This window comes from Quercus lobata, chromosome 3, assembly GCF_001633185.2.
Source record: "Quercus lobata isolate SW786 chromosome 3, ValleyOak3.0 Primary Assembly, whole genome shotgun sequence".
NCBI classification, from domain to species: domain Eukaryota; kingdom Viridiplantae; phylum Streptophyta; class Magnoliopsida; order Fagales; family Fagaceae; genus Quercus; species Quercus lobata.
This window is the reverse complement of record NC_044906.1, coordinates 69,732,126-69,757,035: the sequence shown is the minus strand read 5'-3', so window position 1 is coordinate 69,757,035 and position 24,910 is coordinate 69,732,126. Positions and strand designations below refer to the sequence as shown.

Below are 24,910 nucleotides of genomic sequence, written 5' to 3'. Positions count from 1 at the left end.
ATTATGATATAGTAAATTTAATCATTTAACCAATACTTCTAACACTTCTCCTCACATGTGGGCCGAAACTACCTTTTAATAGGTGAGGTCGAACATGTGGAAATTTAAATGGGAGGTAGAGTAGTGGAGAAGACAAAAATTAAACTCAGGGTCTCATGATCTGATATTATGTTAAATTAATGATTGTCTCAAAAGTTTAAGCTATTAGAATATAATAAATTTAATCATTTAACCAATACTTCTAACACTCCACAAAAATAAAATCATATTACCCATTATACTAGTTATTATGAAGTTTTCTTCTTCTTCTTTTTTTTTCTTTTTTTTTTTTACAATCACCACTACCAACAGCAGCATATTGATGTTCTTTCTGTTTCCCTTTGTTTCTTGGATTAGATAACGAATTATCACTAGTATGCCTGCCTCACTTTTTTTATGTGTGAGTACTGTATGAGAAAATAGATAATTGGGAGTGACAGCTTTATGGTTTGTTGTGTTTTACTGTCATCGTCATCAAACCTTAAACTAAATTTATGATTAAAAATTTGTGATCCATCCTTTGTTACTTGGATTTGGATTAAAAAAAAAAATTTGGAGTTTTTTTTAGTAAATGCTCTAATATGTAATATTGAAAGATCTTCATTAGATCCCTATCATTTTATCTAAGGGTGGCAATTTATGTTCATGGGTTGGGTTTGTGTCATGTCAAGCCATGAGTATTTGGATATATGGGTTGACCCGAACTCGACCTATTTAGTAAACGTGTAAAAAATCATTAACCCTAACATGACCTATTTATTAAACCGATCGACCTGACATGACACGATTAACATGGTTTTAAAAATCGGACCAGACTGGCCAGCCCGACTGGTTCAACCTAGAATCAAGTACTAGTCCGGTTCGATAAAACCGAGAACCGGAGGCAAATCCAGTTTTGCCTTGGTCCAATTTTTAAAACCATAACGTTTAACTCATTTAATTAACAAGTCATATAAAGGTCAATACAAATAACCTATTTAATTAATAATCATACCTTGCCTGAATAACATGTTATCAATTCTTATATATCTAAAATTAAAATACAATTACAACCATAAATATAGTAAGAAACAAATAATTACAACAAAAAATTAAAGGCATAAAACCCATTTTCATCACTACATTTTCAACGATAACCATGAAGGCCTACAACAAGAAGTACCTCCAGTATTGGACCTTGAACTTGAAGCCACTCAAGACCCAGATCCTGAATCAAGTTCTTCATCATCAGTGTCATCGAATTCTGGAGGTGATGAGGAAAGTGGAAGGTTGTCACAGCCCCAAGTGGCGAATGAGATAAGGAGGGGTTTGAGATTGCGTTTGGAGATTCTGAGAGCTGGGTTCTCCAAGGTGGCTTGTAGAGTTTGGAATTGGGCAGCATGCGCCAGGGGGTTTTGGTCGATTGCATCGGTGACTGGAGTGGCAGCCGCGGTGTTGCTGTCATTCTTGTATGTCAGGGTGCAAAGGTGGCGTCAAGTTCTGTACAAAGAGAGCAAGGATCGTCTCATCAGAGAGAGAGATGAGGTTCTTTCTGAAAAGCTTCATAATTTAAGACCTTTTTTATTATATAGTAAAATCTAGTGAATTTATATGAGTTGTAGGTTTGGATTCCTGAGTTTATCTGGGGTATGATTCTAGATTTCTTGTATCAGAATTGTTTCGAGTTTTTGGGCTCATGTATGAATTAATGAATCAATTAAGTGAGAATTCTACTTATATCAGACCTTAAGAACTGCCTGCGCTAACCATGATGTTTTAAGTAATTGAGTACTGCAACTAAAGCTTGCCAACTGTTGAAACTTAAATTGAAAATTCTAGGGGTTGTGCCTTGTGATCTCAGTTCTACGGCTTATACCTCATGAACATGGAAGGAGGTTTATTGGATTCTAGCAATATTATAATGTGAACAATGTCTTGTCCATTATTAAAACTGAACTACCCTGCAACTTGCACCTGTAAAACAGGAATGCTCTAGCATGTTATAGTACTTGCTTTGTATTTTGCAAGGGCGAGGCTATTTATATGTCAATAACATAGAAACAAAACTTTATTCCTTAACTTGTCAAGTGCTTATTGAAGTAACATTACTTTTTTTTCTCGATCTACCAATCAAAACGGGTCATGTTAGCTATTATGAAAAATGTTTTCTGTGATAGATTGGAGATATATTACTTTTTTTTTTCTCATTTTTATAATTTGACTCTTCTTCTTCTCATTTTATTTAGTATAAATTTGATACAAATTCTTCCATTCAATTTATATTTTTCTCACATAAAAACTGTGAGTACTCTTTCTCTCTCTCTTGGTAATTTTTTGTTCTTTCTTGTAACTCTAATTAAGGTTGATAGTTTTTTTTTTTTGTTTTTTTTAATATGTGTTTTGAAATTGTATTTTTTCAATTTCCATCACAAAGTCTTCTCTCTCCCTTTTATAGCTTCGGTTGAATTTTGAGTTAGGTTAATTAATACTTAGTTTTATTTTTATTTGAAATATGAATTTAAGTTTATATCAAAACACAATCTGTATATGACTATGAATTTGAATATGCCTACCAATTGTTTGAATAATAAATGATTAAAAAGTCTATCTTTTATTCCTTTGATTTCATTTTAATTTTGGTTAAGGTAACACTGTAATTTTATGATGAATTTTGATTATCATGATAATCTCCTTATTCATTTAGAGATAAGAAATTTGAATAATTAATTTAAAACTTATAAAGTTTAGTTGTATATTATGCAAATATAACACACTACAACAAAAGTTAGATGAGAAATTTGATAAAATCATATTTTATTAAACTTGCTCATCCATTGCATGAGCTATTAACTAGTTTTTTTTTTTTTTTTTTTTTTAACCTTACGTAAAGATTGTTCTCCACCTTTTCTTGTATTTATTAGAGGCAAAAACACAATTTTAGTCCTTGTATTTTGAGACCACAATTTTAGTCCTTGTATTTTGAGACCACAATCAATTTGGTCTCTACATTTTGGTAGAAATCAATTTGGTCCCTACCGTTAACTTACTGACAAAAAACGTCTACGTGGCAATCAGATTGTATAGTTGGCACATCAAAGCTTATGTGGCCAATAAAATATTAATAAAACATTTAAAAATGCCACATAAGCATTTGAATGATAAAAAATTCCACATAAAAAAAATGCTAAAAGAAAAAAAAAAGTTAAAAACACAAAAACTAAATAATAAAAAAATCGTCAGAGTCATCAAAGGGCCAAAAAAAGAACCTTAAAATTAAAATGAATTAACTTAATCTTTAATATTCAAGCAAGAAGAACACGAAATAAAAAAAAAAAAAAATCAAATAGGAAGAACAAAATTTGTAATCTTGAACCCTTTCATCAAAATTTTCTATCTTAATATAGAATGTCTATACAAATTATTCTAAAAATAAAATCAAGAACATAAGTTAAACCAAAAATTTCTCTTTCACACGTATGATTCAACTAAATACATATTCAAACTTGTACAACCTATACATATTCAAACTTGTATTCCTTAAACATTCATCTTAGAATTCTTAGCAAATTTAGAAAATCACAACAGGTGAAAGGGAAACAATAACCCAGATTTGGGCAAAGGAGATGGAGCTCGGAGTCACTTGTCCATGGCAAATCGGCGATCTCAACCATGACAGATGAGGTTGGTTGATAGCAGCGACACAGCTGTTTGAATCTCAGGTTGACTGATCTGGGTATTGCTGGCCGGGTTGAGAATTGTGGCTTGATGGGTTTACTTGTAGCTCGGTTGACTCGTGGTGGAGTGGTTGTCGGGGGTGCTAGGATTTGGGATTTTTGTAGGATTTGAATTCTCAGGGATTTTACACTTACCCACAAAGCTACACGTACTAAGAGCATCTCCAGTACCCTCTTCAAATTTTTGTACTGTTTGGAGAGTGAACAGTTCATTTTATCTTTTGCCTACTTACTTTTTCAAATATACTTTCCAATAGACTCTCTATCCTTTTCTCCATCTCATTTAAATATTATTTCTTCATTTATTCTTTATTCTTTTTTTATCATCATTTATTTTTCCTATATTCATTCCCAACAATTATATTTTTCAATGAAAAATGTTATATCCACAATATTTTTCACAATACTTTCACAAGAGTCACATCAAAATCTTATGTGAAAAGTTGTTACTAGTTCTAATTTGAATCCACCATTGAAATTATTTTTTTATTCACAAATATTAGCTAATAACAATCTATTACTTAAAATTTATTGTGAAAATATTGTGGTAGTATTTCTTAATTGCCATTTCTTATTTTTATATTATTTTTCCAAACTTAATTACATCCATACGTTTCTTTTTTCTTTTCTTTTTCTCTTGGTTTTTTCTCCAACACACACTTATCCCACTCCCATCTCTATCTACTCTTCTTTTTCTTTTTCTAGCTCATTCCGGATCTCACTTTCACTTTCTCCAGCTCTCTCATTCTTTCTCTAGCTCTCTCTTTTTTTTTTCTTCTTTTTTTTTTTCTTTTTTTTACTTTTTCTATTTCTACTTTTCTAGAACACTCTCTACAGTGATAAGAAATAGAGAAATTAAGAATAAGTGATTGATTGCTCCACCATCGATCGAAGGACACAGGCAGGCGTTGTCTCTTTTTTGCTCCATCGTGGGTTGCTTGCTTGCTCCACCGTGGGTCATTTGGCTTCTGTCTCTTTTTTTTTTTTTGCTTTTATTGTTATGATTTGATTAATTTTAAGATTGTGTTTTTGAGTTTGTATTTTTATTAAGATTGAATTTAGAGATGTTTGAGAGAAAAGATCTAGAATAGTTTTGTTTACCATTGTGATTATTGAGTAAAAATTCAATATTTTAATTGATAGTTGAATATTTTATTCGAATTAATTCTTTTGCTCATGAACAGTAGGTCATCAGACTTAGAGAGCTACTGTTCATTAGCAACCAATTTTTTGCTAATGAACAGTGAATTAGAGAGACTACTAGAGCACGTTTTTATGGATTTGCTTTCCAAATTTTGGGTTTAGAGAGCCTATTAGAGATGCTCTAAGTTTGAGAAAATAGATGCTGGGTAAATTTTAACTCTATATTTTATTATTTTTTAATTTGTTTGATGAATTTTTAAAAAACATTTTGGTTTATTTATTTATTTTATTTTTTTTCTAATGTGATGTTTTTGATCATTCAAATGCTTATGTGGCATTTTTAAATGTTAATTTAAATTTTTTTTGACCACATAAGCTTTAATGTGCCAATTATGCAATCCGTTTGCCACATAGACATTTTCTGTTAGTAATTTAATGGTAGGGACCAAATTAACTACAGATTGAAAATAATAGAAAAATTATTGTGTACTCCTAAAGTACAAGGTCAGAGGAGCATGCCAGCACATAATAACTTGCTTATCTTAGCGGGACTGCCAGCTCAAGGTGCTCAGTTAACGTTAGGAAATTTTTACTTTCACTTTTAATTTTAAAACAGGGGCGCTCCATCCTTCTCTCAGGCTCTCACATACAATTCCTCTCTACCTCTTCCATGTATAGCGGCTCAAGTACCATGGGCTATTCCTCTCTCATCTCCGTCAGCATCATGGAAGTTCACTGTGCGGCCGTGGTTGGTGCAGTTCCTTCTCTGATGCTGTTTCGGTATTCGTTCAAAACGAAAACTGATCTAGCCCAAACGAAAACGAAAGCCCTTCCGGACTCTTCTCTGTATGATCCTTATCAAGCTCTTTCCTCTTCTAATCCATCGCTCCAAGCCTTATTCACGGGTATAGCCATCCGTAAAGGTATAAACGGTGAGTGCAATTTTTTTTTTAAATCATCTTTTGTGGAAATTTCTTATTCTGTAATTATTGATTATTTGGATCTCATATTTTTAGGATAAATCTACTGTTTGGGGTTTTGATTGTAATGTGATTTGGATTTGCAATTGTTACCCAATTGGGTGTTGGATTTGTAATTTTGTGAAATAACTCAGTGGCTGGTGAGTCATTATATAAAGCATGGCTCATGGTATGTTTTTATTGCATATAAAGTGTTTGTTTAAATGCTTCTTAGGCCCATGCTGATGATGGTTTACTAGAAATATTTGGCCTAAAGCAAGGGTGGCATGCATCTTTTGTTATGTTTGAACTCATCTCTGCCAAACACATTGCTTAGGTGCAGTATCAAACTCGAAATTCTTATTGTTTATGCTATCGTGTAAAGTTCTAACTGCTCAAGATTCTTATTCGATATTTGTGGAAATTAAGAGGGTCCCTTTTCAGTCAGCTGTGATCAATGGAGAGTGATATTGGTGCCTCGTGTTCCATTTAGGTATAGCTGGGATTCACGTAAAGCAAGAAAATTACTTGAGGGCTTGTATTGTAAATTACATTTCTGTAAATCAGTAACATTGTATTTGTTGTTGTATCAAAATCAATTGTTAGTCAAAATCATAAGTTGATGGAATTTATTGTCCTTATTTCAATTAAAATTACTTTATTTCGCTTTTATTTTTGTCATTCCTGTTTGGATTGAGTTTTATGCCTCCTTTGTTATATAATGCTGTGAAGTGCTGCTTATCTTTGTGGCATGAATATTTTGCAGCAGAAGATGCAAATGAATAGCAACTTGGATAACCTAGTTGTAGTGGTTCCTTTATGTCATTGTGATGCAAATGATAATTAGCTTGTAACAAACATTGTTTTTGAGAATGAGATTTGAATAATAAAGAATTTAGATTATTTCCAAAATTCTCCCCTCTGTGTCCAGTACAAATTCTTGTAACTTCAAAATACATATGCAATGTGAATTTGTAAATTCTTGTAATTTCAAAATACTTAATGTAATGTGAGTTTGTTTCTTCATTGCCGACTATTACTGACTTTATTTTTAAGAATTCTTGGATTTGGTTATTAGGTTTGTACAGCACCGAGACCTTGGCCCATATATGAAGCAAGCCCATGCCCCAATTAATACACACAATTCTCACATTTACTTTCTATGGCCATATTGAGGAAAAAAAAATGGCTTTGGCCAACAGGCCTAAATGAATTTGAAGGTTATTACAAGACAATTACCAAAAAAGTGTTACCATAATATGTACTTCCTCCAAATGCTTCCAAAAGTTACAAGAGACTAAAATAAGATGAGACATTCTTTTAGCTCAAAAATCATATACATTACAAGAATAAGTGTTCTCATGAAAATTTTTTTACTAGCACCATTGCAATTCCGATTTCAAAGTAGAGAACAACTGTAATAATAAGTTTTGCTTGTCTTCAACTATAATAAAAAAAATACCTTATGAACTCTCTTACTTAGTTCATAGTGGCCATTGCCCATGTCTTACTTTTGTAACTTTTCTATGTGGTTGACAATCTAATTTAAAGAAAAATAAATAAATAAGCTGTATAAAGTAAGTAATCATTGAGAACAAGAAACTAAGTATATAAAATTAGTACATAACTTTACATGGGCTCCAAGTCAAATTTTAGTAAATCTGTAAGTACAAAAAGTAGTTTCTTTCAAACTAAAGCAATCTAAAAACAAATTCACTTTGCTAGATGAAAACCGAAAAGTAAAAACAAAGGATTCCTAAAAGAAAGCTGGGCAGCAAGGCTTCAATGTAGAAAGTATAATTGTTTCCACAAATGAAAGCATCATCAGACTTATTTTTCAGCTATCCATTGAAATATCCTTCTAGATTTTTGTAGTTGTGAAACCTTTCTCTCCACCTCTGCTCATTTTGCTTCTCTAAAGCCTGAACTTCTATATAATGATTGAATATCAAAACTAAATAATGTAAGAACGTAATATAAATATATATATATATATATATATATATATTCATCACACGATTGATACAAAATAGCATAAGTGAAATTTACAGTTTTTAATAAACATCACAAGTGAACTCCAATATGTCTAAGCACTATCAATAACATGTCCAAGAATGAGTTATGATAATTAAATCAAGCTTTTCTAATGGTAATAAGCAAGTTTCATGAAGGTCTATACCAAAATTCTTTAAAAATGACAATCTTTTTATTGGGGAATTTTATCAAACAATCGAAGTACAGAATGAATGAGCAAGGGTTGTAAAGTCAATTGGCCATGAATTCTAAAATACCCAATACAAAAATAATTCAAGACACATCAGTCCGTCAAATACTAACCATAATCATCAAAGAGATCAACATGAGTATCAAAGGAAATCAAAGATAAGCAAACACAAATAAAAATTTAAATAACAAACAATTAAGAATACCAATGGTAGAAAATTTTGTGGGAGAAGAAAATCTAGAAATTTCATCTCACCAACAGAAAGGGAAAGTGGACTCACCCTTTAATTGCTTGAATCTTGGAGAAAGCAATATCATCCTTGTTGGAGGAACAACATACCTCTCAGGTCATCTTTTGCTACTGCACCTGAGCAATGTGTTTGGCAGAGATGAGTTCAACAATAACAAAAGATGCATGCCCTCTTGCTTTAGGCCAAATATTTCTAGTAAACCATCATCAGCATGGGCCTCAACAAAGCCTCTCTGGTAATAAACCAAAAAAAAAAAAAAAAGAGTAAAAGTAAGCATCCAACACTTGGAACCAACACTCTCTAAAAAGTATACTTTCACCAAGGAACCATCAATTTGACATTTGATTGTAGAACATACTTGCATATACGTAGTAACAAAGACCAAATGGTTGAGAAACAAAAGAAAAGAAATAGACATTTACCTGAAATATAGCCCCAAAGAAAAATAATAAAAGAACTTCATAACAAATTTATATAAAAAAAAAAAAAATCAATAAAGAAACAAAAGCTAAGCATTGCCTCCTTTCCAAAGGGAGGAGGTGCAATTTGAGTACAACAGATGCATTTCCATAAGAAAATACATCCCTGAAAGGGCTGATAAGCTACATAAATTTACTTGCGAATTCCAATAATACTCTCACAAGTACATAGGCTTTAAATAAATGGAAACTACTAAATCAATAATAGATTCACTGCAAAACAGCAAATACTTCACTCAAAAAAAAAAAAAAAAAAAAAATCTTATAGCACTGCAAAATAAGGATTTGGCTTTGTCTTAGAAAGTTGGACAAGGATTTGGTAAGTTGTGGCCTAAGAAGCATTTAAACAAACACTTTATATGCAATAAAAAACATACCATGATCCATGCTTTATATAATGACTCACCAGCCACAAGTTACTTCACAAAATTACTAATCCAACACCCAATTGGGTAACAATTGCAAATCCAAATCACATTACAATCAAAACCCCAAACGGTAGATTAATCATCCCAAAAATATGAGATTCAAATCATCAATAATTACAGTATAAGAAATTTCCACAAAAGATGATTTAAAAAAAAAATTGCACTACCGTTTATGCCTTTACGGATGGCTATACCCGTGAATGAGGCTTGGAGCAATGGATTAGAAGAGGAAAGAGCTTGATAAGGACCATACAGAGAAGAGTTCGGAAGGGCTTTCGTTTTCGTTTGGGTTAGATTGGTTTCGTTTTGAACGAATACCGATATGGCACCAGAGAAGGAGCTGAACCAACCACGGCAAGGTGGCCGCACAGTGAACTTCCACGATGCTGACGGAGATGAGAGAGGAATAGCCCTTGGTACTTGAGCAGCTATTCATGGGAGAGGAAGATAGGAATTGTATGCGAGAGTCTGAGAGAAGGAAGGAGCGCCCTGTTTTAAAATTAAAAGTGAAACTAAAAATTTCCTAACGTTAGCAAATGTTAACAGAGCAACCTCAGCTGGTAGTACCGCTGAAGTAAGCAAGTTATTATTTTTTTGTAAAATAATTGTTTTTTTTTTTTTTTTATGATTTCCACGTTTTCCTGTGATTGGTTGTATATAAAAATAATGGGTAAAAAAAAATATATTTTAACTTCACTTATTTAATTTGGTATTAAATTGAGCTGTTTTCTATAAATTTTGGTAAAAAACAACTCTATCTCATGTAAGTTTAAGGTACTATATATGGGCCTGTTTGTTACCTTTATTTAAGCAACAGTTTTCAATATTCAAACAATATTACATGTATTTTCACACTTTTTCACTTATACGTATTTTTAGAAAATACAAACAATATTATTAAAACAACATTACCAAACGACCCCTATATATATATATATATATATATATATAGGAAGTCATTAGATAGATGAATCAGTAATGTCATTCTTGACGAAGAATTTAGAAAAAGGAAAAGGAAAATGGCCTCTCCAATTAACTGCTTATCAATCTTGGTAATCCCTCTACTAGTCACCTCTCTTTTCTACCAAGTTTCTGTCGGACAGAAACTTACTGACGACGACCTTAGGAGCCTTTGCCAAAAAACCACCGACTCTGACTTTTGCTTTTCAACTTTAAAAGCAGACCCACGTACTTTTTTAGCGGCAGGTGATTTACATCATCTTGGCCTCGTTTCTATTGCTATAGTCATTGACACAGTACAAGTTGAAGTTGATGAAATCCCATATATTCTTAGGAAACTCGGTGACCGAGTGGATAGGTCTCGAATGGAGAATTGCCAATATGATTATAATAATGCACTAAAGATTATGAGAGATGCATCCGGGTCTGTTGGACAAAAGAATTATAACGGAGCGAAAAGCTTGACCATAAATGCAACTAACGGACTTGCAACTTGTGATAATTCATACAAGGAACCCCCAGTACGTACATCGCCAATAGTAGATGCCCTTACCAAGGTGTTAAAGAAATGTAATATTGCTGTCGTTGTATTTAATGCTCTCACTGGTACATAATGTATATGTGATCTATAATAGATATAGGCCCGCATGCTATGAATAAATGTCAAAAATAAAACCCTTTATCCACCATGCATGTGGATGTTTTCTATCGAGGCTTTCATGTTAAATTACCGATTGTCTTAAAAGTTTAAACTATTATAATATAGTAAATTTAATTATTTAACCAATACTTCTAACAATTCACAAAAATAAAACCCTATTACCCATTATACCAGTTATTGTGATGTTATCTTCTTCTTCTTCTTCTTCTTCTTCTTCTTTTTTTTTTTTTTTTTTTTTTTTTTTTACAATCACCACTACCAACAGCGACATATTGATGTTCTTTCTGTTTCCCTTTATTTCTTGGATTAGATAACGAATTATCAAATTGATTGCTACCAAAATGTAAGGACTAAATTGATTATGACTCCAAAATGTAGAGACCAAAATAGTGTTTTTGCCTTTATTAGAATCAAAAGAAAAAAAAAAAGGATGAAAGAAAGTTTGGTTGTATAAAAAAAATAATGGGTCAAAAAAGAATTATCTTTTAATTTCACTTATTTAATTTGGTGTTAAATTGAGCTATTTTCTATAAATTTTGGTAAAAAACAACTCTATCTCATGCCAGTCTAAGATACTATGGGCCCGTTTGTTACCGTTGTTTAAGCAACAGTTTTCAATATTCAAATAACATTACACGTATTTTCACACATTTTTTCACCCACATATATTTCCAAAGAATACAAACGGTAGGGACCAAATTGATTGTAGATTAAAAATAATAGACTAAATTGATTGCTACCAAAATGTAAGGATTAAATGGATTGTAACCCCAAAATATAGGGACCAAAATAATGTTTTCGCCTTTATTAGAATCAAAAGAAAAAAAAGGGGGAGAAAAGAAAGTTATGTATTGACATCCCATATTTAGCTTGTTTTAAAATAAAGTTGTTTTCCATTTCTAGAAAACAATTCTACCTTACGTCAAGCTAAAAGAAGGAATTCAAACATGAGATAGATTGCCATGCTAAATAAAGGAAATCAAACAATTGTTTTCCAATTTATTTTAAGATTGCTATCAAATATAGGAATTAATGAGATAGTTTTCTACCAAAAAAAACTTTTTTGTAAAATAATTCATTTCCCAAAAATTATAATGTTGTTGTTGTTGTTGTTGTTGTTGTTGTTGTTTTTTTTTTTTTTTTTTTTTTTTTTTTTTTTTATGGTTTCCACGTTTTCCTGTGATTGGTTTTATAAAAAAAATAATGGGTAAAAACTTCACTTATTTAATTCGGTGTTAAATTGAGCTGTTTTCTATAAATTTTGTTAAAAAACAATTTATCTCATGCAAGTCTAAGGTACTATATATGGGCCTGTTTGTTACCTTTATTTAAGCAACAGTTTTCAATATTCAAACAATATTACATGTATTTTCACACTTTTTCACTTATACGTATTTTTAGAAAATACAAACAATATTATTAAAACAACATTACCAAACGACCCCTATATATATATATATATATATATAGGAAGTCATTAGATAGATGAATCAGTAATGTCATTCTTGATGAAGAATTTAGAAAAAGGAAAAGGAAAATGGCCTCTCCAATTAACTGCTTATCAATCTTGGTAATCCCTCTACTAGTCACCTCTCTTTTCTACCAAGTTTCTGTCGGACAGAAACTTACTGACGACGACCTTAGGAGCCTTTGCCAAAAAACCACCGACTCTGACTTTTGCTTTTCAACTTTAAAAGCAGACCCACGTACTTTTTTAGCGGCAGGTGATTTACATCATCTTGGCCTCGTTTCTATTGCTATAGTCATTGACACAGTACAAGTTGAAGTTGATGAAATCCCATATATTCTTAGGAAACTCGGTGACCGAGTGGATAGGTCTCGAATGGAGAATTGCCAATATGATTATAATAATGCACTAAAGATTATGAGAGATGCATCCGGGTCTGTTGGACAAAAGAATTATAACGGAGCGAAAAGCTTGACCATAAATGCAGCTAACGGACTTGCAGCTTGTGATAATTCATACAAGGAACCCCCAGTACGTACATCGCCAATAGCAGATGCCCTTACCAAGGTGTTAAAGAAATGTAATATTGCTGTCGTTGTATTTAATGCTCTCACTGGTACATAATGTATATGTGATCTATAATAGATATAGGCCAGCCAAGGCCCGCATGCTATGAATAAATGTCAAAAATAAAACCCTTTATCCACCATGCATGTGGATGTTTTCTATCGAGGCTTTCATGTTAAATTACCGATTGTCTTAAAAAGTTTAAACTATTATAATATAGTAAATTTAATTATTTAACCAATACTTCTAACAATTCACAAAAATAAAACCCTATTACCCATTATACCAGTTATTGTGATGTTATCTTCTTCTTCTTCTTCTTCTTCTTCTTTTTTTTTTACAATCACCACTACCAATAGCAACATATTGATGTTCTTTCTGTTTCCCTTTGTTTCTTGGATTAGATAACGAATTATCACTAGTATGCCTGCCTCACTTTTTTTATGTGTGAGACTATGAGAAAACAGATAATTGGGAGTGACAGCTTTATGGTTTATTGTGTTTTACTTTCATCGTCATCAAACCTTAAACTAAATTTATGATTAAAAATTTGAGATCCATCCTTTGTTACTTGGATTTGGATAGGAGGCACTATTTTATTATCAAATCAATTTTGTTTAATCCAATTTTGCATGTTTGGTTAAGATTAAAAACAAAAAAAAAACAAAAAAAGTGAATAACCGATTAATATGATGTGTTATTTAGAAAGTTCAATGAGCATCGCTTGATGTTCAAAAAGAATTGTTATTTTACTAATTGAGTTTCTTTTTTATTTTTTTTTGTGGCTAAGCAATTTTTCCTTGTCTTTGGGGCATCCCAATGTTGGTTTATGGCTATTGTTTTCTACATTGTGAGTTTGTGATTAAAGAACAAAGAAAGGGTAATAAATAGTAATACGTTTTAAACTTCGCAATTCCTTTTTTTTGTTGGTGGGGGCCCTCAACGATCAGGATTCTTATGCAAACCCCACTTAAGTTTATGGCCTATTGCGTCCTAGTCTTACACTGAATTGTGATTGAATAAAAATTCGTCTTTCTAATGAACACTCGCCTAGCTATGTTCTCTCTCATGGGTTTATGGTTGAATTGATTTTAGAATGGGTTTTTGTCGAGGGAGGTGTTTCTAACGGTGGTGAGTTGCTGGGTTTTTTGCTAGGGTGAATTGTAAAAGAGTGAATTAAAATAGATTAAAAAAAAGTTTTTTTGGGGTTTTTTTTTAGTAAATGCTCTAATATGTAATATTGAAAGATCTTCATTAGAGTGTCCCTATCATTTTATCTAAGGGTGGCAATTTATGTTCACAAGTTGGGTTTGTGTCATATCAAACCATGAGTGTTTGGATATATAGGTTGACCCAAACTTGACCTATTTACTAAATGTGTAAAAAATCATTAACCCTAACAAGACCTATTTATTAAACCAATCGACCCGACATGACACATTTAATATGGTTTTAAAAATCGGACTAGACTGGCCAGCCCGACCGGTTCAGCCTAGAATCGAGAACTAGTCCAGTCCGGTAAAACCAAGAACCGGAGGGAAATCCAGTTTTGCCTCGGTCCAATTTTTAAAAACATAACGTTTAACCCATTTAATTAACAAGTCATATAAATGTCAATACAAATAACCTATTTAATTAATAATCATACCTTACCTAAATAACATGTTATCAATTCTTATATATCTAAAATTAAAATACAATTACAACCATAAATATAATAAGAAACAAATAATTACAACAAAAAATTAAGCAATAATAATAACAAAAGCTAACACATTTATAAGTTAAACAAGTCAAATATGTCAGAATAATTCAAATGTTAAATACGAACACGACCTATTTATTAAACAGGTCAGTCGTATTAACCTGAATATGATCTAAACCCGTTTAGGCTCAACCCATGACCTATTTATAAACGAGTTAGTCATATTGGATTCGTGGGTCATGTCAAATTTTGCTACCCTTAATATTATCTCCCTAACACCTAGTTGCATACTACAGGAGAATGAGATCATTTTGTGGACCACTGGTTTTGTGGAAATGCAACTCCACATAGCCCATGGGCTTAGTTTTATCTTGCAAATACTCCACTACGACCAATATTCTTCATTCTCAATACCCAAAGTTCAGTCCACGATAGTTGCTAATATTCCAGCCCTAAAAATAGACAGGTCGAGCTGGATGTTAAAAAAGCACTGGCCCACCATATCCAAACCCAAGAGATGCACCACCATGAGCAAATAGAGGCAAGTGTTTTCAGTCCACTTCATGTCATTTTTCAAAGCTCTTAGATATTTTTATACCATAATATCCTCACACACAGATACACACTTCAAAACAAGCGCTATCAGTTTTGTCTGATGGAACATATAGTACTCTTTCTTTAGTTGTTTAGTTTGGTAACTCAAAAATTCATGCCTCGTACTGCGAATCAATTCCAAGGAATGGATGGTACTTCTGAGGTTCCTGAATCCTTGGACGAATGGGAGCAAATCCAATCCCCATTTCCCAAACTCCCTCCCACAAGTGTGGAACAAGATATGGTAGTTACTAGAGACAATAACTACCTCAACGATAACCATGAAGGCCTACAACAAGAAGTACCTCCAGTATTGGACCTTGAACTTGAAGCCACTCAAGACCCAGATCCTGAATCAAGTTCTTCATCATCAGTGTCTTCGAATTCTGGAGGTGATGAGGAAAATGGAAGGTTGTCACAGCCCCAAGTGGCGAATGAGATAAGGAGGAGTTTGAGATTGCGTTTGGAGATTCTGAGAGCTGGGTTCTCCAAGGTGGCTTGTAGAGTTTGGAATTGTGCAGCATGTGCCAGGGGGTTTTGGTCGATTGCATCGGTGACTGGAGTGGCAGCCGCGGTGTTGCTGTCATTCTTGTATGTCAGGGTGCAAAGGTGGCGTCAAGTTCTGTACAAAGAGAGCAAGGATCGTCTCATCAGAGAGAAAGATGAGGTTCTTTCTGAAAAGCTTCATAATTTAAGACCCTTTTTTTTATGTAGTAAAATCTGGTGAATTTATATGAGTTGTAGATTTGGATTCCTGAGTTTATCTGGGGTATGATGCTAGATTTCTTGTATCAGAATTGTTTCGAGTTTTTGGGCTCATGTATGAATTAATGAATCAATTAAGTGAGAATTCTACTTATATCAGACCTTAAGAACTGCCTGCGCTAACCATGATGTTTAGAGTAATTGAGTACTGCAACTAAAGCTTGCCAACTGTTGAAACTTAAATTGAAAATTCTAGGGGTTGTGCCTTGTGATCTCAGTTCTACGGCTTATGCCTCCTGAAAATGGAAGGAGGTTTATTGGATTCTAGCAATATTATAATGTGAACAATGTCTTGTCCATTTTTAAAACTGAACTACCCTGCAACTTGCACCTGTAAAATAGGTATGCTCTAGCATGTAATATTACTTGCTCTGTATTTTGCAAGGGCGCGAGGCTGTTTATATGTCAATAACAAAGAAACAAAACTTTATTCCTTAACTTGTCAATTGCTGATTCAAGTAACATTACTTTTTTTTCTCAATCTACCAATCAAAACGGGTCATGTCAGCTATTACGAAAAATGTTTTCTGTGATAGAGTAGAGATACATGGGCTCGGAATCCAGCAACACAGTAAATTCCTGCATATCTAAGCAGATGTATCTATGTAATTGTTCATATCATTAATTAATTATTATGTTACACGCGTTACATTGTCCGTGCGATTCAGTATGCTTGTTCTAACTATAATTCAATTTAATATGCCCTGCAGAAGATCGGCCAGCTCCTGCTCCACATTGCGCAGATGAATGAAGCATTCTCAGAACGCCGCAGGGTTCCTGTGTTCCGAATTGGTTGATTGATCGTTCAGCTTCAGCAAAGCAGATGTTGATTGAGGATCTGCCTCTTACCTTCTCCATGATAGTGTTATGTGATGAACTCAGCATCTTCTTGTGCATTAGAAAATAGGAAGAGAGACATGCATATAATTGAATAGATGCTTATAACAGATTGGTGACTGCACCAAATTATTCATAATTATATATAAATGAGAATGTTTTATTCATGTGTCTGGCTAATTCTGTTCTAATGATGCTTATGGCATAAGCCAGCAATACCATAAATTCCTTCTACATTATCTTTGTCACTCTCTGCTCCCTCAATATGTCCACTTTTACGACAATTTTATTTCAAAACAAGCAGACCATGATAGAGCTCATCTGAGCATTCTTGTTAGAACGAAAACAATTTATTTCAAAACAGGCATACTTTCCTGTTCTGATTTATTTGCGTAGGAAGGACGGGAAAATGTAAATATGCAGTAATAATAAGGTTCCAAACAACAACAACAACAACAACAATAAGCCTAAATCCCAAATTTTTGGAGTCGGTTATGGGTTGTCAATAGATTAGTTAGGAATAATAAGATTTTGAAAGATCCAAAAAAATAAAAAAGTGATGATGGCACAACTGTATTATTAGCCACAGGAAACATCAATATGATACTCTAACCTGACCCATTTGTAAAATGATAAAAAGCGTTTTCCTTGTTAAACAGAATTTTCCTCCAAACCAATTTGGATATTACTTCATACGCATTACATGATGACTCAAATGGGCATCCACATACACACACACCCTACTCTTTGTCTCTTACAATGGAGAAGGTGCCATTTGAGCCAAAACTCATGGGGGAAAAAAAGACATAGATTTTGATGATTGCTCATGTAACTTGATATCAATTGATTAAGAATTGAATTTTAAATTATGATATAAATTAGTAAAGTTCCCAATGTAGACTGCAAAGTGATGCTAAATCAATAAAACGGGGAAACTCAAACCTATCCAATTCTGCTCTAACGAATGGGTGACCAGTCAAAAAGTGAACTCAGTCTCATATATTACATTAAACCTGTGAACAAGAATCAAATTCCTATCAAGAAAACAACAACATTAACTCTGCTTTACTAAACAGGATGTTTGGCAACAAAGAAACAGGGTAGCAGATAATAAAACCAATGTAAGAATGTTGAGGTCTCATTGACTAGATAAGATCAGAAATTATTCATTTATTCTGGTAAATGCAACTATGAAGCACAGTTGTGAAATGATAAAGGTAGCAATCAGCTAGGAGAAAATTATAAACATTAAATGCTTTACAAGGGTGATAGGAGAATGGCTGGACAATATGAAAAAATTTAAGGTCTTAGAGATATGACCATATTGACATAATAAAATTTTGTAGCAGAGAATTTCTTGCCTTTGCTACAATACAAGTCCAGAAATACAATTTCTTGGAACACTACTAATCCAAGAGGAACCAGATATACACCATATTTATTTATACAGAATTCCAGATACTGAACTTTCACAAGTCCAGAAACTAAGCAGGAAAAGAAGATTTAGTAAGCATGTTCTCCATCTAAAATTAGCAGCCAATTTTAACAGTTACATAAAAAATCACAACTGCAACACAAATCTGACTTTCTATTAACCTCACACCAAAGCAGGTACAGATGCACAACCAAGGGCCAGTATGCAGACATTACAGAATGAGAAAAGCTGAAATACTAGTTGTGTTGAAAAACTGATGCAGACGTTGTAAACTATCATGGTTGTTCATTTCAACAAAGTACAAACATAAATTTATAAACCATAAACAAAGCAATATGTTTTCCTGTTCTGTTCAATGCAACTATGCAACTATTAAACACTGTTAATGCTCAACTTCTATAAACAGTGAGTAAAGGAATATGGCACACGTCTTTATCAACAACACTCACTTTCAATTGTGCTAACTGAAAAACAAAGCAACATAAACAAAAATTGTGTCTGTGTGGATTCCACTTTCAATAGCAGTTTTACAACAACAAAACGAAAGAAGAAAGCCACTAAATTCAGATATCAAATGGTGTTGAAAACAGCAGTAATCTGACAAAATTATATCAGAACACCATGGACGTATCAATGACAAGAAAAATCAGTCACTCACAGTTATGATCAACTGTGTCCATTCGTTGAACGCCGAATATCAAACTGGTCTACAATCTCTAAAGGAGTAGTAGTCTCATTCCTAATCCTCTTGATCTTAGGACTCAACAAACCTCTATGCCTAAAACCATACAACTTGAGCACTTGATTATCTGCAAAATTGTATGCCCTCTCCATACTACTCAAGCACCTCTCCACCGCATAATCCCCGTAACTCCCACAAGGCTTGCAACCCACAAAATGTGTCACAAACGGCCACCTCTCATCCCCCAAACCCGGATGATACTTCTCCATCATCTCCTCATACCTATCCACCAACCCGGCCCAATACCCGTGCAAATAGTAAGAATTCTCAACAAACACCTTATCCATCCACTCATCCTTCCTCGAAATCAACAAGTATATCAATGCAGACTGATCGTCCGCCTCAAAAGCCGGCCTACCCTTCAAATTCGCCGTCAAAATCTTCCCTGCCTCGTCTCTAACAGCCCCCTTAGGCCCCATTGGAGCCCAAGCATCAAGCAAATCCAGAGACCACTGACAATTCCTAAACAAAAAACTCCCAGTATTCAAAGCAATCCAAGACTTCTGATCAAATAACAAATCCGGGTACCCATGAATCACCAAATTATGATTCACATACTTCTTCAATGGAAGCTCAAACACCATATCTGTGAACAATGCATCACTATCCATCCACCAAATCCACTCAACTTCAGGGTGAGACAACATCAACCTCCTAATCAATGGCAATTTTGCCCAATACCCAGCTAGCTCCTTATCCAAATGAGCCAAATTGTACACAATTTCAATCCCATGAAGCCTACAATAATCAATCTTGTTCTTTATAGCCTTCAAAAGATAATGATCCCCAATTGGGTTATCACAAGGTTTTGGTGGAGACCCAGTTACCAACAAAACCCTAGCTTTCCCATTCACATGGTTTGGGAACTCGGGGTTCTTCGAAAGCCACTCTTTCCTCTCCAAATCCCAGTTCGCAATTCTGGGTCCGAGAGTGTACGTGACGTTCGGGTTGATCTCCGGTCCGGGCGGGTCGTTCGGGTCGAACGGCTCGTCGTCGGACCGGATCTCGTCGAGGATCCGCTTCGTCTCCTCGGCGATCTTCTGGGCGTCGAGGTCGCCGTCGGAGCTTCCGGTGAGGCTTCCGATTCCGATCGTGCCACGTAGGACGAGAATGGTGATGAAGCCGCACAGAAGGGTGAGCTTCAAGTTGTTGAACGTTTTCTTTATCTGCCTGCCACGTGGCGCCGCCGCCGCCGCCGAACGGCCTCTGGTAGCGGTGGTGGGTAACGGAGTCGCCGCCGCCACCGTGGAGGAGCGTTTTAAGGCGGTGAATGGGTCTTGGCCCATTTTGTGGGGTTTTTAAGTGTTTAATTGGTGAATGATGATTTTTGAGTTTTATAAATAATGTGTAATGTGATGATGGGTGAGTTGTGAAGGAAAAATGTGTTTTCAATGATTTTGAAATTTTTGAAAACGTGAGGGGATGTTCTTTGATTGTGGGGGACTTGACTAGGTCATGGTGTTGGAAAATGGCTGCATTGAGAAAACCATTGTTTGGAAGAAAAAAAAATTATGGTAATGTTTTTGGTTTTTCCTTTCATGGAAAATGTAGGTAATTAGATTTTGGTATTGCAAGGAAAATCAGCCTTACACAAACAACATACCATTACTTTTAGATAGAGTTTCAATTTCGAGTGCATGTATGATTGCTGTTTATCATCGGACTTTTTATTGGATGACAAGAAATTTTTATAGTTGAAAGCTAATTGAAACCCACAACACAACTGATATACCTAATTTCATAATTTGTTGACTTGTGCGATTATGAATGGTTAACACTTTCTGTCCGTTACTAATTATATGACCTATCAAGTTTCATCAACCACTCGCTGTCACTCAAGATAATAATATATGGATGTGTTGGTGGAGAGATTGAAATGGTACAGATGATGGGTTTGATTTATTATAGTACAGCTGTTATTTAACTCTCTGTTTATTTTTTTAATTAAATAAGCTAATGAAAAAGAAATGAAAGAAAATGAAAGTCTTTAATTTGTCTTGGTAGTATGTATTATTTATTGCTTGATTAATAAATGAAAAGGGGGGAATTACTTAAAAAATTGATTTTTATCTCTCTTCCCTTAAAAAAAGTGAACTAAATGAAATATAAATAATTCAGTATAAGAGTTAAGACCGATCTTTTTCTTGCCTTTATAAAAACCTTATGCATAATAGGTTAGTTAATGAAATTAGACATTTTTTTCTATCCTTATGAAAAAAAAAAAAACTTAAAAAAAGATTTAATGAGAACAAATTTGGTGCCTTTATAAATTCTCCGGCATATTAAACTCAACTAATGATGATTAGTATCAACTTTTTTCTACTTTGATATTGCTTAATCATTGCCACATTCACTTTAGTTTTTGACAATGTGAATCCACGTATGATCCCACCAGTAACTCTTTAATAATGTAACAATAACATAATAATAATAATAACCATCTTTTTCTTCGGTGAAATAACCTTATTTTTTTTAGGTAGCAGAATGGTTGTGAAATGTGAACACAAGGCAACCACAGATGCGATTTGGCTACACTACATCATTGTCATTATAATATTAGCAAGATCCTCAGGACAATTCCTGAAACCATGTGCATAGCAAAGGTCTGCTGCATAGTTTATTATGGTAAAGATCTCATGGTTCAAGGAATCAAGGCAGCTAAGATACACTGCCTCAGCTCTTGTTTAAGGCAAGGCATCATGGTTTATGGTAAAGAAAAGACCACATTGTGTTCCTTGTTCTGTCCAATAGTATTACTGACATGCTATTTTTAGTTCAAATTGCTGAGACAGGTTATAGAATGTTTGGCTCTTGGTAATTTAAGGAGCCTCCCTTTGTGTTTTGCAAGGACCCTCAGAAATAGCATTCAAGTATCTGATTTTGAGTGCATAAGAAAAGGTACATACAGAACCAACAAGAAGTGAAAGGCCATGCAATGATCAAACGCTTTTGTATTACACAAACATAAATGTAGTTGCAGGATTCAATTTTCAAGAGCAGTTATGCATTCAAAAAATTACCTAAAAAACAGTCACCAGATCAAAGCACAAGAAAAATTGGTTACTCATGATTTCATCCACTACTGCCTCTAAGCACAAAAGGCCTTTAGAGGAGTTGGTTATCTGCAACATTGAATGCCCTCTCAAAAGATACTAAAGTAAAAAATGAGAAGAAATTTAGGTGCCTTTATAATGATTAGTGATAGCTTTCTTTCTACTTTGATGTTGCTTAATCATGCCACTTTCGCTTTTAGTTTTAACAATGTGATCCAAGCATGATCCTACCATTAACTCTTTAACAACGTCACAACACAAGGATAAGTTTTTGTTTGGATTAGGTTTTTTTGCTTGAAGTTGACATAAGTATAATTATAACTAAAAAAATGTAAGGTTTTAAAAAGTTGTATATAAACAAATAAACTAACAAGCGAAGTAGAAAAAGCTAGTCTAAAGATTCTAAATGCACTTTGTGGGTCCATTGCCTTGGAAAAGATCACTTTGTTTGCCTTTTGCTGCCCTTTAGTATTGAAATGCCATTTTTTGCCTTTTTTTTTTTCCCTTTGTGTATGGCTGTTTTTTAAATTCCAGAACACAAGACAGGACCAATTTAGATCTGTATATGCAGATTGCTATCAGGATGGATCGATTGGTTGACTCTTGGAAATTTGGAGTCTCCCTTTGTGTTTTGCAAGTTGCAACCTCTTAAAAGTATTCAACAATCTGATTTTGAGTGCATATTGAAGGGCTACATCCAGACTCATAACAGTGAAAGGCCATACAACGATAAAACACTATTGAATCACACATTACCTAAACATAAGTGTAGCAACAGAGTCAATTCTTTAGTTGCAGGATTTAATTTTCAATAGCAGTTTTTATAAAGACATAAAGGCCATCAGCTATGTATTCAAAAAATTACCAAAAAGAAGAAGTCACAAGATCAGACTAATATGTGATGGTAGCATTGGAATTAACAGTGATATGCCAAAGTTAAATATACATGACCCACTGCGTTAGGAACAACAATAACCTTAGTCCCAAAATTTTGGAGTCTGCTATAGATGCTCAACAAATTCATCGAGTTCAGTCACATGTATTCACCCTCGGTATATCAAGCACAAGAAGATAGGTTACTCATGATTTCGATCCACTACTGCGTCCAAGCACAAAACTCCTTATGTCAATCTGGTCTACAAACTCCAAAGGCCTTGTTGTCTCATTCCTGATCCTCTTGAGACCAGGACTCAACAACCCTCTGTGCTCAAGTAAAATTGAATGCCCTCTCCATGCTTCGGAAGCACTTCTCAATGGCATAATCAGCATAGCTTCCACAAGGCTTGCAACCCACAAAGTGTGTCACAAATGGCCACCTCTCATCACCAAATCCAGGATGAAACTTCTCCATCATTTTCTCATACCTATCCACCAATCCCACCCAGTAACCATGCAAGTAGTATGAGTTCTCCAAAAACACCTTGTCCATCCACTGACCCTTCTTTGAACTTAGCAAATATATCAATGCAGATTGATCATCAGCCTCAAATGCTGGCCTTCCTTTCAACTTAGCAGTCAGAACCTTCCCTGCCTCATCACGAATAGGCCCCTTTGGCCCCATTTGAGCCCAAGCATCAAGCAAATCCAAAGACCATTGACAATTCCTCAACAGAAAACTCCCAGTGTTTAATGCAATCCATGACTTTTGGTTAAACAACTCAAGATAACCATGAACAACCAAGTTAGAATTGTTGTACTTGAAAAGTGGAATCTCAAATATCATATCAGTAAACATAGCATCACTGTCCAGCCACCATATCCACTCAACCTCAGGATGTGACAGCATCAACCTTCGAATCAACGGCAATTTAGCCCAGTACCCAGCAAGCTCCTCGTCCAAAATAGCCATATTATACATAATATCAATGCCATGGATTCTACAATAGTCAATCTTATTCTTTATGAACTTCAAAAGATAGTGATCACCTATTGGAGCATCACAAGGTCCAGGAGGTGACCCAGTTACCAACAAAACCCGAGCTTTGCCATTCACATAGTTGGGAAACTCAGGGTTTTTATTGAGCCAATTGCTTCTCTCTTGGTCCCAGTTGGAGATTTTGGGTCCTAGAGTGTAAGTGAAGCTGGGGTTCCTAATGCCAATGGTTCCACGAAGGAGTAGGATTGTTAAGCAGCCACAGAGGATGGTGATGTTGAGGAGAGCGTAGAAGGTCTTCTTGATCTGAAAGACACGAGCTATACAAGTAAAACATCCATTGCTGCTGCTGGAGCCAGCTTCTTGGGCCATTCTCTGCCTATGTGAGTGCCAACAATGGTTTAAAAAACAAAGTAGAAGAAGCAGCTTAGAGATGAAAAAACATAGAAAAAGCTTAAAGATTATTCATGCAAAAAATAAAAAAACAAGAAGAAGAAGCTTAGAGATTGGTAGTTTGTATCTGGTGGAGAGAAGTGTTGTGGTGTTTCAAAGTTATTAGCATCATTTGACTTACCTCCAAAACCAAGAAAGATAAATACCTGTTCCACAGGCTTTTACACACAGCTTTACACAAGTCCCATTGGTTTACATTGAAGAAGAAGAAGAAAAAAGAAGAAGCTTAGAGATTGGTAGTTTGTATCTGGTGGAGAGACGTGTTGGGATGTTTCAAAGTTATTAGCATCATTTGACTTACCCCCAAAACTAAGAAAGATAATTACCTGTTCCACAGGCTTTTACACACAGCTTTACACAAGTCCCATTGGTTTACATTGAAGAAGAAGAAGAAAAAAGAAGAAGCTTAGATATTGGTAGTTTGTATCTGGTGGAGAAAGACGTGTTGGGGTGCTTTAAAGTTATTAGCATCATTTGACTTTACCCCAAAACCAAGAAAGATAAATACCTGTTCCACAGGCTTTTACACGCAGCTTTACCCAAGTCCCACTGGTTTACATTG

The 24,910-nt window shown here is 34.3% G+C and overlaps 4 protein-coding genes, 1 long non-coding RNA gene and 1 pseudogene across 6 annotated transcripts; 3 read left to right on the top strand and 3 right to left on the bottom strand.

Annotated features, from left to right (window-relative positions):
• Positions 1–7,478: 7,478 nt before the first annotated feature.
• LOC115979555 lies at positions 7,479–9,756 on the bottom strand. 2 transcript variants are annotated; one of them, XR_004089092.1, is made up of 3 exons: positions 9,403–9,756; positions 8,359–8,560; positions 7,479–7,784 (listed from the first exon to the last, which is right to left on the bottom strand). It is a non-coding gene; the product is annotated as an uncharacterized LOC115979555 (long non-coding RNA). The 2 variants fall into 2 exon arrangements; XR_004089093.1 differs by having other exon boundaries at positions 7,479–7,776.
• Positions 9,757–10,254: 498 nt separating this feature from the next.
• On the top strand, positions 10,255–10,809 carry LOC115981354 (pectinesterase inhibitor 5-like). Its single transcript, XM_031103502.1, has one exon. It carries the CDS (start codon positions 10,255–10,257, stop codon positions 10,807–10,809), a length of 555 nt encoding a protein of 184 aa, XP_030959362.1.
• Positions 10,810–12,393: 1,584 nt separating this feature from the next.
• On the top strand, positions 12,394–12,948 carry LOC115981353 (pectinesterase inhibitor 5-like). Its single transcript, XM_031103501.1, has one exon. The coding sequence runs from the start codon at positions 12,394–12,396 to the stop codon at positions 12,946–12,948; it is 555 nt and encodes a 184-aa protein (XP_030959361.1).
• A 2,237-nt stretch (positions 12,949–15,185) lies between these two features.
• On the top strand, positions 15,186–17,028 carry LOC115979332. Its single transcript, XM_031101353.1, has 2 exons — positions 15,186–15,857; positions 16,666–17,028. Exons 1-2 carry the CDS (start codon positions 15,306–15,308, stop codon positions 16,750–16,752), a joined length of 639 nt encoding a protein of 212 aa, XP_030957213.1. The 5' UTR covers positions 15,186–15,305; the 3' UTR covers positions 16,753–17,028.
• Positions 17,029–18,658: 1,630 nt separating this feature from the next.
• On the bottom strand, positions 18,659–20,501 carry LOC115978799 (probable xyloglucan 6-xylosyltransferase 3). The gene has a single exon (XM_031100670.1). The coding sequence runs from the start codon at positions 20,253–20,255 to the stop codon at positions 18,894–18,896; it is 1,362 nt and encodes a 453-aa protein (XP_030956530.1). The 5' UTR covers positions 20,256–20,501; the 3' UTR covers positions 18,659–18,893.
• Positions 20,502–23,065: 2,564 nt separating this feature from the next.
• On the bottom strand, positions 23,066–24,639 carry LOC115982930 (annotated as a pseudogene).
• Positions 24,640–24,910: the final 271 nt, after the last annotated feature.

Excerpts from the sequence above, each read along its gene's own strand:
- LOC115981354 (XM_031103502.1), top strand. The coding sequence starts at position 10,255 with ATGGCCTCTCCAATTAACTGCTTATCAATCTTGGTAATCCCTCTACTA.
- LOC115981353 (XM_031103501.1), top strand. The coding sequence starts at position 12,394 with ATGGCCTCTCCAATTAACTGCTTATCAATCTTGGTAATCCCTCTACTA.
- LOC115979332 (XM_031101353.1), top strand. The coding sequence starts at position 15,306 with ATGCCTCGTACTGCGAATCAATTCCAAGGAATGGATGGTACTTCTGAG. Across the intron at positions 15,858-16,665 it reads TCATCAGAGAGAAAGATGAG|AAGATCGGCCAGCTCCTGCT; the intron begins GTTCTTTCTGAA and ends TATGCCCTGCAG.
- LOC115978799 (XM_031100670.1), bottom strand. The coding sequence starts at position 20,255 with ATGGGCCAAGACCCATTCACCGCCTTAAAACGCTCCTCCACGGTGGCG.